Source organism: Eulemur rufifrons, chromosome 7 (genome assembly GCF_041146395.1).
Source record: "Eulemur rufifrons isolate Redbay chromosome 7, OSU_ERuf_1, whole genome shotgun sequence".
Taxonomy (NCBI): Eukaryota; Metazoa; Chordata; class Mammalia; order Primates; family Lemuridae; genus Eulemur; species Eulemur rufifrons.
In genome coordinates, this window is record NC_090989.1 from 37,087,740 (window position 1) to 37,106,251 (window position 18,512).

General features: G+C 32.9%; 1 protein-coding gene across 2 annotated transcripts in view; it reads left to right on the forward strand.

Annotated features, from left to right (window-relative positions):
• The window catches only part of CADM2 (cell adhesion molecule 2), a 294,110-nt gene that overhangs the window by 200,006 nt on the left and 75,592 nt on the right, over positions 1-18,512 (forward strand). For both annotated transcript variants that reach the window (XM_069472457.1, XM_069472458.1), the window contains one exon: positions 1,442-1,620. In XM_069472457.1, coding sequence (XP_069328558.1) covers positions 1,442-1,620 — 179 coding nt within the window. The remainder of the gene's footprint in view (positions 1-1,441; positions 1,621-18,512) is intronic.

Genomic DNA, 18,512 nt, shown 5'->3' on the forward strand with positions numbered 1-18,512 from the left:
TGCCAATTTGCTTCTTTTGATATTCTTTCCAATATTTGTTATTAATTTTTCATAATTTTTGTCTTTTACAAAATTTTGTCAGAAAAAATATATGTTTTTCCTCTTGGAAATGATGCCATAACCATAGACGTTACTTATCAAGACCTAAGTTTTAGTTGTAGTCATAATAATAGAACATAAATTCAGCATATCTATCGAATTGAACAAATAATTTAAGCTTTTGAGAAAATAATCCTGTGTGATAAAATCATGCTTCGATTAGAAAATTTGTATGTAGAAGTCTAGGAAAATATTCATCAAGTTAGAAAGCAGGAGGTAAGGGACAAAGCATCAGCTATGGAGTTCGGACTAGGGTTTGAGTCTTCTCTGATCTATATTTTTACATGCAGTAAATTAACACACTGATTTCCATACGAGAAAAATAATTTTTTTCCTTGAGGCCATGGTGTTTTATTATGAAAATAGAATAAAAACTTTGAAAACAAAATAATCCTTTCTAATTTAATGAAAAACAAAATTTATTGACTTCTAGTCATTTAATACACTTTTTTATTTTGTCAATATTAATTGTAACCTTATTGTTACCACATCAACAAGTAAGATTTTCACAAACCAGCTGCAGTGTTTTTCCCAGGTTTTGCTTCATGGGGCCCCAGGCTCAAAACTTGCTTGAGTTAAATACAACTCACATGGCAGTTGATGTGTTAAAAAATAATATTCATCAAAATGTTCTTTTGAGGATTATAGAAAATATATGTAAAGTACCTAAGATAACTAGTATTATCAGCATGTGGTTGTAGGTATTAACAACCATTCCTATCATTAATAATTATCAAAGATTGAAATTTTTGTAGAGAAGAACTTATGCTTCATTTATCTTTTCTTTCCTGAAAGCATATTTTGAGATGGAGATTCTTTTTCAAGAGTTTTATTAAAGGCACACTCTAAAGAAAACCCTTTAAGGGTATGAGAGAAACAGGCGAGATAAAAGGGAGAAGCTTCAGGTGGTTTCAGGCAAAGCTGTGCCACAGGGTGGCTCCAAGTGCAAAGACATAATTCCAGGTACCTCTGGAGAAATCTTGTTCCAGTAGCCCAAGGACTGGCCTCCAATGTGAGGTGTGAGCCATTAGTAACAGGGTCGTGGCCACAGGACCTGGTCAGGGCACCAGCGTTGACTGCTACAATGACTCAACAAATTATTAATAGTTCCTTAATACATATCTATTCAATTAAGTTGAATAAAATTAAATTATATTTGTCATATCTCTAACTCTTTTGAGTGAGTGCATAATGGTTCTTTTGGTATCTTATAGGAGTTAGCATATGGTTATGCACAAAATAGGTGTTAAATATTAATATTTTAAGTTGCTTCATTTACTAAATTCTCAAATATGTAACATCTCTTATTTTTCCTGTTTATATGCATGCTTGAATCCAATAGGCCAGAACCTGTTTTGTGGACAAAGGATGGTGGAGAATTACCAGATCCTGACCGAATGGTTGTGAGTGGTAGGGAGCTAAACATTCTTTTCCTGAACAAAACGGATAATGGTACATATCGATGTGAAGCGACAAACACCATTGGCCAAAGCAGTGCAGAGTATGTTCTCATTGTACATGGTAAGTGCCTTTTGAAAACATTATATGTAAAAGAATGAATAACCTGTTTTATAACATTATATGTAAAAGGATGAAAAACTGTTTAATTGTATCAAATTCTTTAGAATAATAAACAAAATTAAACAGGTTTTCTTTTTCTTTCAGAAGGACTTCCCATAAGTATCTCCAAGATTTAAAATTAATATGTGCCAGTCAGACTGATAAAATAAAATTACAACATGCACTAAAAATAAAAATTATTTTTTTGAAAAGTTTTCTCTATTATAAATGATTTTATTAGATTTTAGTGGTGACCAGTAAATTATATTAATGATTGTCTTTCAATTTTACAAATACATGCTTTAAATTATAATTAAGAATCATGAAAATCATGTTTTCCTGAAGCTAATTTTGATTGTATTATCATAAAAATATACTTTATAATTGATACAAGTGATTTCAGAAAGAATAACAGTATGTTATTGGGATCTAACAGAAGTAACAGTATTAATGATAACTGCATTAACTTCTTATGAATTACAATTTAAAATTTCTACAGACATTGTTTCTGGACTGTACTTACCTTACAATTTGAGTAAATATAATAAAATGGCAGAAGAAAGACCAGCAACCAAAGGTGAATAGAATCTGTTTTTCCCAACCACCAAAAGCCACAATGTGCTCTTCATAATGTAGCTTTAACATATTGTCAGATGGAGATGACCTTTTATTAGATTGATATATACTGCAATAAATAAAATTAGGCAGGGTTCTTTACTGCAGTACTTCTCAGAGTTTATTTTATATGCCAAGGTGCACTGTGAATATCCAAGAGAAAGAACCATTAGAGAACCTAACAATTACCTCATCTATTTCACCAAGAAAAACTTTTCTGAGACGAGTATTCTATTCTACATAATATTACAGTATACTAAATGAGTATGTAGAAAACACAATGCTATATTTAGCAAATCCATTGGAGCTTTGGAAACATGGAGAGAGCATGTTTATTTGATATTTTCCCCATGAATTCAATTATAGAATACTGTAAGAAGCATGGATTAGTTCGAAGCCTTTCCAGAAAAGATTGTCGGAGGTGAAGTCTAATTTTTTGTAAAGAGATTTAATTTTAGAAAACATAATCTGATTAGTGATATTTTTCCCAGGTATTTATTTTGTTACTATGCAGGCCAAAATTGAGCAAAAAGTAATATAGTAAATCAATATGCTGTTTTCCTATTTTCACATAGCTTTAGTGTATAAGATCTCTCAATTCTTAATACCACCTTGCTATGGTAGGCAAACCAAGGCTCACAGTGAATAGACTGTCCACATGAAACATCTTGAAAATAGTAGAGCTAAGAGTTTAATTTCTGTCATCTCATGGATTATACAAAATTCAACTTTGGGAAATATTAGCCTAATCAAATTAGACTGACAAATTGGAATTAAATGTGGTAAACCCCTGTAGACAACCCTGCCAGCCTTACTGCCACAGGGAATGTAACACCATTGGGTATGTGAAGAAGAGAAGTTAGATACTTAGAGGAGGATCCAAGAGTAGATTTCAGTTCATGCTGCCTGGATGTTTAGATCATGCAGTCATGTAAGTAAAGTATAGTCTATCTGAGTTATCTTTAATTTTCTAAGTTCTTTCACCTAACAGTTTCTGAGAACCTGGGGACATGTTGTATAGTGTGTAATATTGTGTCAAAAGCAATATGACATAAAAATATAGAGAATTAGAAGGGAAGTCACAGAAGAAAAATATAGTTAGATGAAAGTACATCATTTTTTAAAGTAATTCAAGTAGGGAAAATTCATATGTTTTCCCAGTGTTTACAAGCTAACCAACAGCATGATTTCCTAAATAGCCAAGCTACCTTTCTGTAGTTGGCAGTTGACATATTTCTAATAAATACTTCTTGAAGCACTTTGTAGGAAGTCATTTTTGGTTTTGCTTTTTGAACTCCAATTCATCAAAAGCACCCCATAGATTAATGCTATTCATGCTGCTCGATAAATGCTGTGAAGTTCAACAGTAGTTTACCTAGGATTATTGACACGAATAATGAGAGGCTCCATGAAACAGTGAAACCGTATTACACTGTGTTTTAAAAGGGCTCCAATTGGGTTCATTACAAAATAAAGTTTTTTTCCCCCTTTGCACACTGGGTGTAATGTTTCATTAGTCACTGGTTGTATAAATATAAAAAGCTACTCTCTTCTGTTAATGGTTTGGCCGTTTCAAAACTCGACTAAATGATGAAATTTGAGTGGCATTTCGATCTATAATGAATGCTGCATGCATTTCAGAATGGAGTGATAAGTGATCATTTGTAAGAACTTTACCCTTTTATCTTTTACACCAAGGTTGATTTTACATTAGCTGTGATAATTTAATATAGCTCCAGCACAGAAGGGTTTCTCATGAGCTGAGACCCGTGTCTTTGACTCTACCACAGTTGCCTGGATTCTATTGATTCTTAACTTGATGGAGGTCGGAGCACTTTCCTGTGAAATCATCTACTATCTAGATGCCATCCTAATAGTTAGATTGTATTGTTTGGGTGTCAATGGAAGTGCATTATTTAAATGTTATCACATTTAACTGTTAAAAGCATTGACATTTTGTGCCATGGACACTGGAGGTCCCCCTCTTCCTAATTACACCTTTGAAAATTTCAGCATCAGGATTTACAGATGGTAATTTTAAACTGCCAGCCTAAAATTTACTCTCAATGAAAGGCCTAATAAAAGTCAGCACACAAATACCTGCAGGATAAAACATTATACTTATAAAACATTTGCATTGTAGAGGTTCCATTAGAAGAGAAAGAAGCACTTTTCATTAACAACTCTGCAATGGAAAAATTAATCTGTTAAAAATTAATCTGTTAAATTAGTATCCATAGTTATATTAATTAATTCCTGTGAGCAGCACAGTAGTTTCTTACATTTTGCTTCTTTATAAAAATGTTGAGATGTCTCCCTTGTTATCATTATCATGGTATTTATTTCTTTAGAATGGCAGATTACATCCATAGGCATAACAGCTTTGAAATATTTTGATTCATTGCTGTTTTTACCATTTGGAGAACTCAGATCAAGAGAAAAAATTATTCACTCATCAAATAGATATTTAGTACTTACCAACTGAGTGCAAAGGCACTGTAGTAGCAAAGATGAATAGCATTCAAGAAGATCATAGTTTAATATGGAACATAAATTAAATCTGCAAATAATTATAATACAAAAATAGAAGAGCTATAGGGAAATGGTCATACAATGATGTAGATGTTCACAGTCTGTGAAAGTGTAGACCAAGTGTTTGGATTTTTTTTTTGTGGGGCGAGGGTTGGGGAACAGGGTCTCACTCTCTTGCTCTATTGCCCAGTCTGGAATCCTGGAATACAGTAGCCGAAACATAACTCATCATAACCTCGAACTCCTGGGCTCAAACTATCCTCCCTTTTTAGCCTCCAGGGTGGCTGAGACTACAGGCATGCACCAACACACTGAATAATTTTTTAATTTTTTTGTAGAGATGGGGTCTTGCTATGTTGCTTAGGCCGGTCTCGAACATCTGGCCTTAAGTGATCTTCCGGCCCTCAGCCTCTCAAAGTTCTGGGATTCCAGGTGTGTGACACCATCCCTGGCCTGGAATTTTTAAAAATAGTATCACAACACTCCTGGTTTGTTCATAAATAAATGACATGCCTTCTAGGTGGAAGTAGCTAGGTGTAAGTTACATAGATGTACAATAAATTAGATTATTATTATTATTTTATTACTAGCAGCCTTGTTATACCAAGGGCAGTCCAACTCCAATGCTCTGGTAAGAAACTTAGCCATGGATTGTGTGCAATTTATTGCCCATAAACATCCCTTAATGTACTCAGAATATAAATTAGGTTATTTCTAATGAAAAACAAGAAAATTCTAAATTCCTGCTAAGAGATAGGGAACATCTTAAAAATTCCACAATATAGCAAGTTAATAATATATAAAACGGGACAAAAGTTATAATCTTGTTTTTCTAATGCAATATCAATCAAGTTCAGAGAATTTAGGTAAGATATCTTTTCCCCAAGCAAATACTACTCAGATCTGCATCGATCCACTGCAGAGAGCAGCAGATACCTATTTGTCATATAAAGAATGGCTGTAGGGACTTACCAATGACTTTAGGCTAATCTTATTTTGTAGTTGCAAGCAATTCAAGTTGTTATATTTATTTGTAATCAACTGATTGCAAATATGCTTTTTGGAAAGTGTTCAGAAATGTACAGGATCTGGAAAATTTTGAGAACTAATATCTATGGAGAGTGAAAAAGACAAATCGCAACATCCCTCCCAAATCCTAAACTACTTCTTTCTCAACTTTCCCAATGTTTTTTATCTTCCTCTAAGTTCATGTAAGAGAAATTAATAACCACTCCTCAAAATATAAAATAAAATGGACAGATATGCTAGAACTCTTCAGTATCGCCTCTAGCCTCAAAACTATCCCCAGGATTTGGTAAGAAATAAAGTAAAACAAGTGAAAAAATGAGTAATCCATTTCTCCTTTTAGCAGTAGCTGCACTATTGATGACAGATCCTGATTGCACACAAGGGTACCAGGAAGTCACAGCAGTGCTTCAGTGGAGAGCCCAGGTTGTCCTATAGTCATAGGAGAGATAAGATGCACTATTCCAGAATATTTTTTATAATATTCCTCCTCCCTCTTCAAATTTACTCTTCCTATTACCATAGTAACCCTTTTGTGAGTCTACCACTGCTCTAACGTGTTTCATTTCTTCATTATTTTTCTTCTTATACGAATAAGCTTTCATAATAATTTATCACTTTTTCATTTTAGCTCTTGCTATTTTCATTTTAAATGAAATTGCCCACTATGCACCTTTCCAAATATTTACTTTTCTTTATGTGTACACATTTTGCTCTTCTAGCAAATTTTATCTCTACAAACATATAAGACAAGTATAATTCTCAATGATTAGTATTATGATAGTATACAGTAAAATAAAATCAAGATTCACTCATATTTCTGTACTGCCAATCAGTTTATCACAGTTGCTGACTTGGTCATCTTTAAAATATCTCTTGAAAATTATGATTTGTTTTGCTTATTTTTTTCATGTGTCTATTGTAATAAATACTGCTGAAAAATGTGATATTGCTTTTTTTTGGTTTCTTTCCAGCATAAGTTACTTCTGAAGTAACACATATATAGAATTGGATCCATCACATTTTTTTATATATTGTTAGTCAGGATTCATTATAAAAACAGTGTTTTGGATTTTGGAAAAATTTTACTAGTACGAGAATATTACTCTTTGTAATGTCTATGTTTTTTGGTCTAGTAAAAGGTATTAAGCTATTAAATGTGCCTTTCCAGCTTTTAAGAATCAATAAGACTGCTATTTTCATTTCACTCAGCTTTTATTTTTAACAATAAATGTCAAAAATACTCAGAGACACAAAGTTGTATACACAGATATTACTGCTGCATCAATCCCAGCTTCCAAGCTTTGTCACTCATTTAGACACATATGTCTTTCAGAAACTCTAGGTAAATGCAGGTTCACTTTCCGTCCTGGATGCTGATTCTCTATTTCAGGTGACTTGCTTCCCAGGAGAAAGGAAAATTGAGTCATGGGGGGCATCCTCTCTTTCACTTTAACAGACATTTACAATCCATACATCATCTCTTTCCAATATTTAACAAATATGCAAAATATAAATTGAGTTGCTTTAGGGTTATTAGCATTTGACCCTAAATTTGGCAAAATCATATATATATATATATGGATGAATGTGGAAATAATTATGAAATAGATTAGGAATACCATGAAGTAATACCCTAAATTTGTTTTCAGACTTCTCTTCCTGTTGAACTAAGCAAATATGATTATAATACATATATCCCTGGTATTACAGGGATATATCCTTTATGTGTTTATGTCATGATTTGAAAGCCAATGAGGACTTCCATCATAATAAAATGAAAAGTGTACTTGTGTGCTTCATAGTAAATGTGTAGCTAGACTACATTGTTGGCAGCCTCTTGTGATGTGCATTTATTTTTAAATTATCCAGCAATAAAACTTTTAGAAGCATTGAGAGGCTACATGTTTTTTTTGCTTAGTTGTACTGTTAGGCAGGGTGATATTTACAGGTCACGATGGAACTAAAAGAGTGCTTCTTGGAGCTCACATGAGTGGGTGAGGAGTCAGACAGGGAAGCCTGGATTATAGACAGATGCACAGCCTAGCAAACATTAAAAAGGAATTCAGCTAAAATCTGTTTCTTCACATGGAAACAGACCTACCAGTTGGTAAATTAATTCTGTGCACTCATAATGAGCATTTTTCCTTTGGAGCAGCTTTCTTAGAAGCATAGATGTAAAATATACAGTGTAGGAAGAAAAGGATAGAAAAGATATCCATATGGAGCAACAAACAGTGTGCTAATGGAAGAGCCCTATGGTTGCTGTTCTCATCTCTGGTTGAGAGTTTCCAGGCAGTAACTAGTTGGACGATTCTTAAAACAGTACCTTCTTTAATCGCTGAGATAAAACATATCATTCTGGACATGAATAAGCAGGGAGGGCTCTGATGCCTGCAGGAAAGGTGTACCTCTGACTGGATGAATATACTGTTGAACTCTGCAGAGAAACAGAAAGGCATAAAATAGTGGAGACCGGAGCACAGTTTTCATTATAAAACATTTGAAAAAGTGTAAGTATGTGGGCATACTCAACACAGTTTTAAAGCTTAATTATATTTCTTTGTTTTAAGATGAGCATGAAGTGGATAAATTAAGATTTCAGCTTTCAGAGTAAAAATTTTGTTGAGAAATACCTTTGTTAAGTAAATGTTTCTGTGAGCCTAGATGCACCACTGACTAAAAGGTGCACAGGGGAAAAACTCTCATCCTTGTCTGAAAGTGGGAATGAGTCTATCACTAAAGATTTTTACTGTTTAAAAAAATCTTTTCTTGCACTATTTATATACAATCTTTTCTCTCAGTTGCAGTATATAATAAGGTAAACAGAAGCATAAAATCTGTCACACTCAAGCCTTCTAGATTTGTTTATGTGGAAATAAGACTATGCTGTAGCTTTACAAAAATGTATAGAGCTCTTCAACCCAAGTATATGTGCATTAATTGGCTCATTTGTTAGAGATTTCAAGCAATATGTAATGGCCCATGGGAGAAAATTTTGGCATTGGTTTCCAGAAACAATGGCATGACTAAACAGAAGATACAGATTTTATGTAAAACCTGCTTTGTAGCTTCTTACAATGTAATTTCCCAAACATTATAACAACATATGTACTTGTTCTAGAATCTAGGAATTATCCTTGATTCCTCTCTACCCTTCTCCTCAATTCATCACCAGGTTCTGTCAACACTACTTCCAAACCATGCACTTCATTCAACCATCCTCCCTAGCCTAGACTATTGAAACATTATCTACGGGGTTCACAACTTCCACGCTTCCCCTCTGTCAATCTATTTCCCATGCAGCTGCAATATGTAAATGCTTTAGATGCATGTCCCTTCATGTCTTTCTCCAATTTAAATTTATTCAAAGGCATTTCATGACACTTAGTATAAAACCCAAACCCTCATCATCCTGGCTTACCAAGCCCCACGTTATATGGCTGCTACCTGCCTCTGCAGCATCTTTTATCACTCTCCACACACTTATTTCTGTCTCCCTGGTCCTCATTCATCTCCTCTGAGACATCAAGCTCATTCTATTTTTAGGAACTTTGCCTCTGCCTGGAATGCTTGCCGAGGGAGTACAAGGAATGATGGTCTCTGCAAGACTGAATTCTTGACGTTCAGATCTCAGATTAAATGAGACTTCTCAGAGAGGCCTTTTTGGGCCACTCCCACCTAAAGCGGCCCTCAAGTCACATATCATTTCATTTTAATTCTCTATAGGGCATTTATCTTTATCTGATAACTGTTTATTTGTATGTTTGATTATACATATGCTTGTATATACATATGCACATATGTTCCATAAAAGGACCGTATATGGAAAGTAGTCCCCAAATGCCAAAGATGCCAAGAAATCACAGAATGAGGCAGACAAATCCAGTTGGTGAACGGTGATTTATTAGGGAAACTTACAAACAGAAGTATGGTCTTGGGCAGCCACAAAACAGGTAGATCTCCACACCATAACCACACAAACCCAGGGCATATATCTTGGGGAAAAAGTACACGTGCTCTGTAAGGAACGTGTAGGTGGCTAAGAGACTACCACAAGCATCACAGCCTATGATGTATGAGGAAAGGCAAAACTTACAGTAAATAGGCATTTCTACATAAGAGTAATACATCAACTAGACATCTTGGAAGCATTTTTAGACTTGGGGTTAGTCAGGAGTCACGTGGAGAATTAGCATCTAAAATAGAGTCACCTTTGTCCCTACAACATACATATGTGCACATATTATTTATGTACATATTTGCATTAGTACATGAGAATATGTTCTATGTCCTCTCAATAGATTATGATTTCCTTAAAAACAGAAATTTTATGCATCTTGTCTATCTCTGTACCACTAGCTCTTGCCTGCCAAATAGTAAATGATCGATAAGTATTTCTTTAATGATCAAATTTCTGTCTGTCTTTGTCTCTCCCTCTCTCTTCAAGAGAAGAAACTTTAATGTAGTAATGTATGTATGTACAGATGTGTGCATATGCACATACATACATTATATGTGTATAGCAGTTGATATCTCTTCTTTACCAAAATAAAGACCTTTAGCTTTTACCCCATATTGGGAAATAAAAAGTAAGATGTATTTACCTAGAACCCCATATCAAATGTACCTTATAGAGTTAAGCAATGCACAACATAAACAAGGTGCTTGGAATAATTAATATATCTAGTAAAAATATTTGAAATTAAGAGTGTTATGCAGTTGACTCCAAGCATGTGTGTTCATCTTTATGCAAAATTATATGATTATTACTAAAAAAAAAATTAAACTTTTTTACAATGAAGTAAGACCTGGCTCCTTATGAGAGCCCTGAACATTGGGGACAGAGGTGATAGGAGGGGATATTAAAAGCAGAGATCAATAGGTGTTTATTAATAATGCTTTTTAACATTATTCTTAGGTTTTTTTTTTAAGGCATTATTTTGTAAGGATAGATCGAAGTGGATCTATTTATTTATATGCATGTATAAAAATTACTTGCAAATAGCCATTGGTAGCTTTCTTAAATTATAGGTTTGCAAGTTTATGATAATCTTTGAAACATTCTTTTAAATTTTCATTTAACTAAGCTTTTATATTGCAATATGAAATATATTTGGATGCATCTTATTATCTTTTAAAAATTGGCAGCCAATAAACATGTAAGTAAAAAATAGAATTCACTGTAACTAGTGCTATTTAATAACTTTCAATTTTAGTTTAATGACAATTTTTTTGATTTTTGTGTCTTTAGTAGCATACTTTAGTAGCATCTCTTTGCCCTCAACAAAGGTCACACATGTTTACTTAACCCTCAAGGATATTAGTTCAGGGTTCTGGTAGCCACTGTCACTCTTTAGTGGAATTTATGTATTAAATAAGAGGCAGAATCAAGATGACCATGGGAAATGCTTCTAATAAGTTCCATGATGAGAAATATATAGAGTAACATAAAAATATGATCTACTATGAATTAAGCAACTCTTTTAAAGAAGGAAAGATTAACATTGAAAAAAATAAGATCAAGCAAGAAAGCTTAAAAGAGGTTTTAGTCATAAGCATGCTATATTTAAATATGGTTAACTTGATAGGAAGGGTGATTTTTGTATCCTAAAAGGCTCACTGACATTAACATTTTATATCACATTCAGATTAACATTTTTTTTTCAAATATGTACAAGATTATTTTGAAGATGAGAGGGTTATATGATTTAGAAAAGGAGGCAACATATCAATTACTTTATTGCATTTTGAATCTGAACCAATACCTTTAGGGAGTCCCTATATCTTCTGAAGATAGCATTTATAATTTTTCTAAGTGAAGGTGTTCTGCTTTTAGAAGATTAAATGTGATCTGTCACTGGCTAAAAACCTGATCCAAAAGGATTTATATAAATGACCAAGTTCAAATTCTTCAATTTTTAGATGAGGCAGCATACATACACAGAGGTTAAATGATAGGCAAAATGTCTCTCAGTTACTTTATCACACATCCTACATGAAATATCCAAATATTTGTATTTCTCAATCACTGTTTTTCTACTACTTCTCACTTCTCCTTGTGTGTATTCATATTTGGTTTAAATTTTTCTTTTAATAGATGACAGTAATATTCCCCCAATAGGACACTTAGATCCTCACAGAACTTGAAATATTTGACCAAATCATCTGATTTATTCTTAGGTAAAGTACTTTTAAAAAAGAATTCACAGTATTGAAATAGGTGGAGCTAAATGATGTAGGATCATGCACTTTAAAGGCATTTATTTTTCCTACTTGAGATTCCACTTTACTTTTGTCAGTTTGGAATGTAAAAAAGTATTATAAAAGAAAAAAAAATGCATACATTTTTTCAAATAACACATTGATTTTATTCATAAACTTTTCTTGTAATTACACAGAACTGTTGGTTACCACCTACAGTTTAAAATTGCAGTACTTTTCATTTTTAAAGAACAGCTTTTTTTTTATTGTATAAGGATTCCATTTAGTATGCGAAACCAGTGGAAGCTATCAGAGGGATGAAAACGGATTCATTCAAATACAATTTTTAAAAGGGTTCCCTTTTATGAAGCAGATGAGTTTACTATATGACTCTTGAGAAGAAGGCATGCACCAGTGAGTTGAGGCATTGTCAACCTGGTGGTTATCATTCAAGTAAGACCCTTTGTGCTGTTATGCACTTTTATGCTATAATCCAAACAGGCTGCCCATGTAGCTGAACATAATGGGAGTAGATAAATGTCCTTCTTCTCTGAACAGGGAAAAGCAAATATAGTAAACTTTCCTCTTACCATTGTTTCTAATAGTAGCACAATTAGCAGTAAGAAGACTAAGGAATGCCCTATTATTTTTAAAGTAAGGAAATGCAAATACCTTCTACCAAAAAAGCACTTATTACCTTAGTACTTCTAATAGACATCTGGTTCTAACCCCTCTGCATCTCCATTAATAACTCTTGGTTTGGATTCACTCTTTTTTATAATTTTTAATCTTTAATTTATTATCAGTAAATAATAGTTATATGTATTTATAGGGTATACATGACTCCCACTTACCCTAAGACCACTCTGGGGTTGGTTAGTGAGATAAAACAGAAAACAAATATACATATAGATTCCAGACTAAATGGTAGCAATTTTTCTCCATATTGAACACCAGCCCTTGGAGAGCAACAAGCAGCTTGGGCATCTGGAACTCTTTACACTTAATTTTGCTTCGAAAATCCATTCTGAATGCCATTTTCAGAAAGAGAAACTGCCACAAAACAAAACAGGTTGACAAGTTAGAAATTATTGTACACTGCATTTGTAGAGAACAGAACATACCTTTAACCTGAAAAGCTCGTTATTGGAAAAAAGGTGCTGTACCACTCTTCAGTTTATTGTATACAGTGCTTGTTGAAACTGATTTCATTTTGACAAGGTTATACAGGATCTGTTGTGCTCTAATAAGCTCCAATAACAAAATGTGGTTGCAGGTTTTTTTTGAAAATCTTCATTAGAATATAAAGCAAAGGACACTTTTATATTATTTTTAATTGGATGATATGATTTAGAACTCTAACACTTCTTGAAACACTGAAAATATGCATTCAGAATATAAAATTCTTCTGTATGCTGCATTTTTTTAATTTATATTTTAGACTTGAAGATTCTTAGCAGGAATTACTAAATATCATCTCACGAATATGATAAAGAGCAGAGGGAAGCAACTTTTTACAGGGATTAACAATATATGATGCTCAGTTACTGATTCATGTTATTAAAAATGATACTATTCTTTATCTATTGACATCATTGTTATTATCAACAGTAGCATTATCAATAATAGCATTCTTTCAAAAGCATCTTACATTTAAAGCTTCGAGCTAGGTACCTTGAGGAAACACAGGAGTTTACCATGGAGTCCATTCTCTTTGTTTTATCACTTTTTGGTTCATGAAAACAACAACAACAACAAAATACAAACAATGTATGCTAAGTGCCAAATGAGTGTTATAGCCTCTTAATTTTCAACCACAATTTTCATGAAGAGCTATTAAGCTATTCTGTGTACAGTGTACTTTATCACTAATGAGTTAAAATAGTAGAGTTTATTAATTATATGTAGAGAAAATTTTAAAATGTTGCAATAACATCATACACATATTTTAATTTTTGTTTTCCACTGAGAAGGAAAGAGATTTGGAACTAGTGGGAGACACATAACTATGGGTCTGCTTCTAGCTGTGTGTTGTGAATGGAAGTATCACTGGACATGGGCATAAGGGTGGGATAATGTGAAGGAAATAGTAGATAAACTCAAAAGGCACAACGAGTATTTAGAATGAAGGGAAAATAGGTGGGCCTTTGTTAGTCAAGGACCTCTTTACAGAGCAGGTGGAAATCAGGTTGAGACTTGAGAGCAGCATTTTACAGGTACACCAAGAAAGGAAGGCTATTCTGAGATGGAGAGCTAATGAGCGGTTGGGTCAGTGTGAACTTGTTCAAGACAAAGTGATTTTTTTTTGTTTTTTGAGACAGAGTCACACTCTGATGCCTGGGCTAGAGTGCCGTGGCATCAGCCTAGCTCACAGCAACCTCAAACTCCTGGGCTCAAGCGATCCTCCTGCCTCAGCCTCCCAAGTAGCTGGGACTACAGGCATGTGCCACCATGCCCAGCTAATTTTATATATATATATATATATATATATATATATATATATATATATTAGCTATCCATATAATTTCTTTCTATTTTTAGTAGAGACAGGGTCTCGCTCTTGCTCAGGCTGGTCTCCAACTCCTGAGCTCAAACAATCCGCCCTCCTCGGCCTCCCAGAGTGCTAGGATTACAGGAGTGAGCCACTGCGCCAAGCCGACAAAGTGATATTTTTAAAAGACAATCACACATTGTCTGAGGGCTGAGCCTATGGTTTATTGGGAGAGATAGACACAGTTATAATGGTGATATATAATAAGTGGTTATAGGAGCATCTGCAAAGTGCTTGAAAGTACAAAGGATAATATTAACTCTTCTCAGAATTGGGGTGTGCTTTACAGATGAGCTCACATTTAAAGCAGGACTTGAAGGATGGATGTGAAAGAAGTAATAACCAATGTCATGAAACAGGATGTGGCTCTGAGAGCGTGGCAGCACAAAGAACAGAAAGAGCTATCTCTAGCTGTTTCTTGGTGAAAAGTCCTTGTGTTGGGGCAGATGTCTTCTTGTACGCTAGGCTTAAGCTTCCTCCTTTATGTCCACCTGGCACTATGGAAAATAAAGAAAGAAAACGGTCATGGATGCTCTGAGGAATTCTAACCCTTGTTGTTACAGGAAACATTAACATTGTGGCTGCCTCAAACAATAGTGGGTGCGGTTTGGGAGGTCTTCCTATCAGAGTCATGCGGGTTGAGCAGGAAGAGATGATGGACTGATAAATTTATCATCATAAACTTTAGCCATGGTGTTTGTACACAGATTTTAGTTTCCTGATTCAACAACTTTGTTGTTTGAGTTTAAATTGTATTAATAATTCTGCATGTGACTATGTTCTCATAGAAGTAACACAGATTATTTATATTGCATTTATGTAACACAATATTCACTCATATGAATAACTTTTACAGCCCACTTAGACTTTGTCTGCACTAATATGCAATTGTTCAATTGATAGATTTAGAGGATATTATGTCTGACATTATTGAAATACTCCAAAATTTTTCTTTTACATAAAAACAGTACTTTATACATGTTACAAGTGAAACAAAAAGTGTGATTTATTATACTTCACACCTTATACGTAGGAAAAAGGATAAGCAGAAATTTTGTGTCTTGGAAACTTTACTGTTTCATATGAATAAAAACGCTCACATTTTCCTTTGAAGAAAATGTCTTTATTTACTATGACGTATACATATGTATTAATACATACATACATATATACATATATATTCATAGAGGTTCAGGATTCAGTATCTAAAACTTAAAATAATGCATGTGTAAGTGTGTGTATATATATATGTGTGTGTGTGTATGTGTATACATATATATATATAATATAAAAGTTTTTGATGATGAATCCTGGACCTCTATGAATCTATTTAGTATCCTATCTAAAATCATCAAGTTATTATAGCAAGTATTATCCATATTAGTATATAGTAATGTATAGTATTTAGCATATGTGAGATTTAGTCTGCTAACCAAAGAAATTTAAAACATGAAATTATGATTACATGCTTTCAGAGAAATTGGTGTTATATATTTCTATATATTACAATCAGAATTTTAATAGCTTAAAAACTATTGTTAGATTTAACAGCATTCAAACAAATTTCTTATTAGTGAGAATATGTTTTTAATTCTGATTCTGAAGAATTTCATTGAAATTTGTCTTGTTTGGATTTAATTGTATCTAAATAATTTATGTATAATTACTAATGTTTCTGGTCAGATCTGGACAAAATTTAATTACTTTCCCTTAGTTTACTTCCCCCAAATACTTTTACACCCACTACATATTTTACCAATTGCTGACTCCATTACTCTTTATGCCTTAACATCTCAAAAAATATAATACAATTAATTTCTTTTGTAAATTCCCAGTTCTGAACTTATTGTGCATAACCACTTTGTTATTTCAGGCAAATGCAATAGTAGTTATTTAAATTAATACACTTTCTAAGACAAACAATAAAATATTTGAGCTCATCTTGTAGTGTTGAAGTTGGAGTTGGAATATCATCTAAATTGAGCTGTGTATTAGATTGTTATCATTTCTGAATTTCACTATGTATAAATAATGCATCACATACTATAAATTTGATCATGTTTTATTCATAGATGTCATAGTGTCCTTGTACAGCTATCCTTTGATTAACCATAAGATGTTAACATATAAGGCATATATTAAGACGTCATTTTCAGCAAATTACTTATAATACTAGTGTAACTGCAAATTATCTTGAACGATTATTTAGAATTTTTATTGCATATGTGTGCAAGTGTGTAATTTTTCTGATTATGAATTAATATATTTTCATTATTGGGTAAAATTTTGAAATGGTATCTTACAAGGGAAAAAATGGCCTATCCTATACTGTATTTGATGGACTCTTCTTTGTATTAATAGTAAAATGGCTCTAAAATTGTATAGGATATAAGTAGCTCAAAAGTGAGGAAAATAATTAATACTAGTGTTTTCTATTCCATATGTTTTTAATAAAAATATTGCTATATTTTCATAATCAATGTCTAAGTAAAAGGCCAAAAGTGAAAGCACCAAACCAGGACATTTACAACACTTGTTAAATGATGCCAAATATTGCCACTCATTTGTAGAAATGAAAACCAGAAAAATGAGTGATTGAACTTATGAAGACAGCTCAGAGTCTTTTGTTAGTTTCTACTCTGACAAGAGTTATAATCAGGCAACTAAAAATCAATGATATTGAGATGGAAGCCATAGAGAAATCTCTTCATTATACTCATATTAAATAAAAAATATTTCTGTAATATAACTTATATATTTATATGTAATTCAATTTTAGAGATAATGAAAATGTCTCAAAATTTTCTCATCAAGTGGAAATAATAATAATCAACTCGTAATTTGTTGTGATCTTTCACCACTGACTAGGAGCTTTCTAGTGAGTCCTTCTAATCTTTCACCCATTCTCTGAAAGTCACAAATTAAGTGAAAATGGAGAAAGCTTGGAAGAAACAGGGAAAACATCAATCTTAGGTCAGACTCTCATTGCTTTCAAAGTGGTAAGAAATATGAGGAAAGATTTGTGTTTTTTTTTTAACAAAAAAATTTATTGAAGGAAGTAGGTTATGGTGTTGAAAATTTATCCATTAGTAAATAACAATTGTCTATTTATATTGAAGGCAAAAACGATTTTTATGAGCAGAAGTAACAAAAATTATTTAGTTTTATGTTAACTAGTTAATCCTGTAAAATATGTCCTATGCTTATAATGTTATGAATAAATTCATTTAGTGAATATTTATTGACCCTTTAAATTGTTCTGGGGTTTCAACAGTAAACTAAGGCAGAGTTCTTCCCTTCAATGACTGATGGTCTAGTGGGAAAATAGCACCAATAAAATAAGAGAAGATGGAAAGTTTAGGTAGAAAACAGAACTTTCATACAATTTTCTTGGTCTTTCTGAAAATGTCAACTAATTCTAACTAATCTTATATCATTGAATTTTAACTGATTCCAATTAATCTTCTGGTGTTGAATATTTAGGTTATTTCAACTTTCAGTATTTTAAAATAGAGCTGAAATGATGGGATGCTCATGAAAGAACAGAATGAAGAAGCCCTCAAAATTACTAGAAAAGTTAAAATGTTTAAAATGTCTCAAAACACACAGGATAAAATAAACATAGTAGCCGTTAAAAATATGTAGCAGTGAAGTGGAAGAGATTTTTTTTTGACAGCTCATTTTTTTGACCCAATTGTCATGCTGGCCAAGGTGCTTTCCACCAAATTGTTTTCACCCAATTTGTTTTTAGCTACATATGAAGTCAAGAGAGGAGGTTAAGAGAGTATGCTGAAGGGATGAAAAAGGAACCAGGCTATGTGTAAATAATGATTTTTCTATGTGGAAATTTTTAAAAGTTTAGAGAAGTTATTTTAAAATGGATTAACAATTATTAAAACTATCCATCTTTTTTAATTCTTTGAAT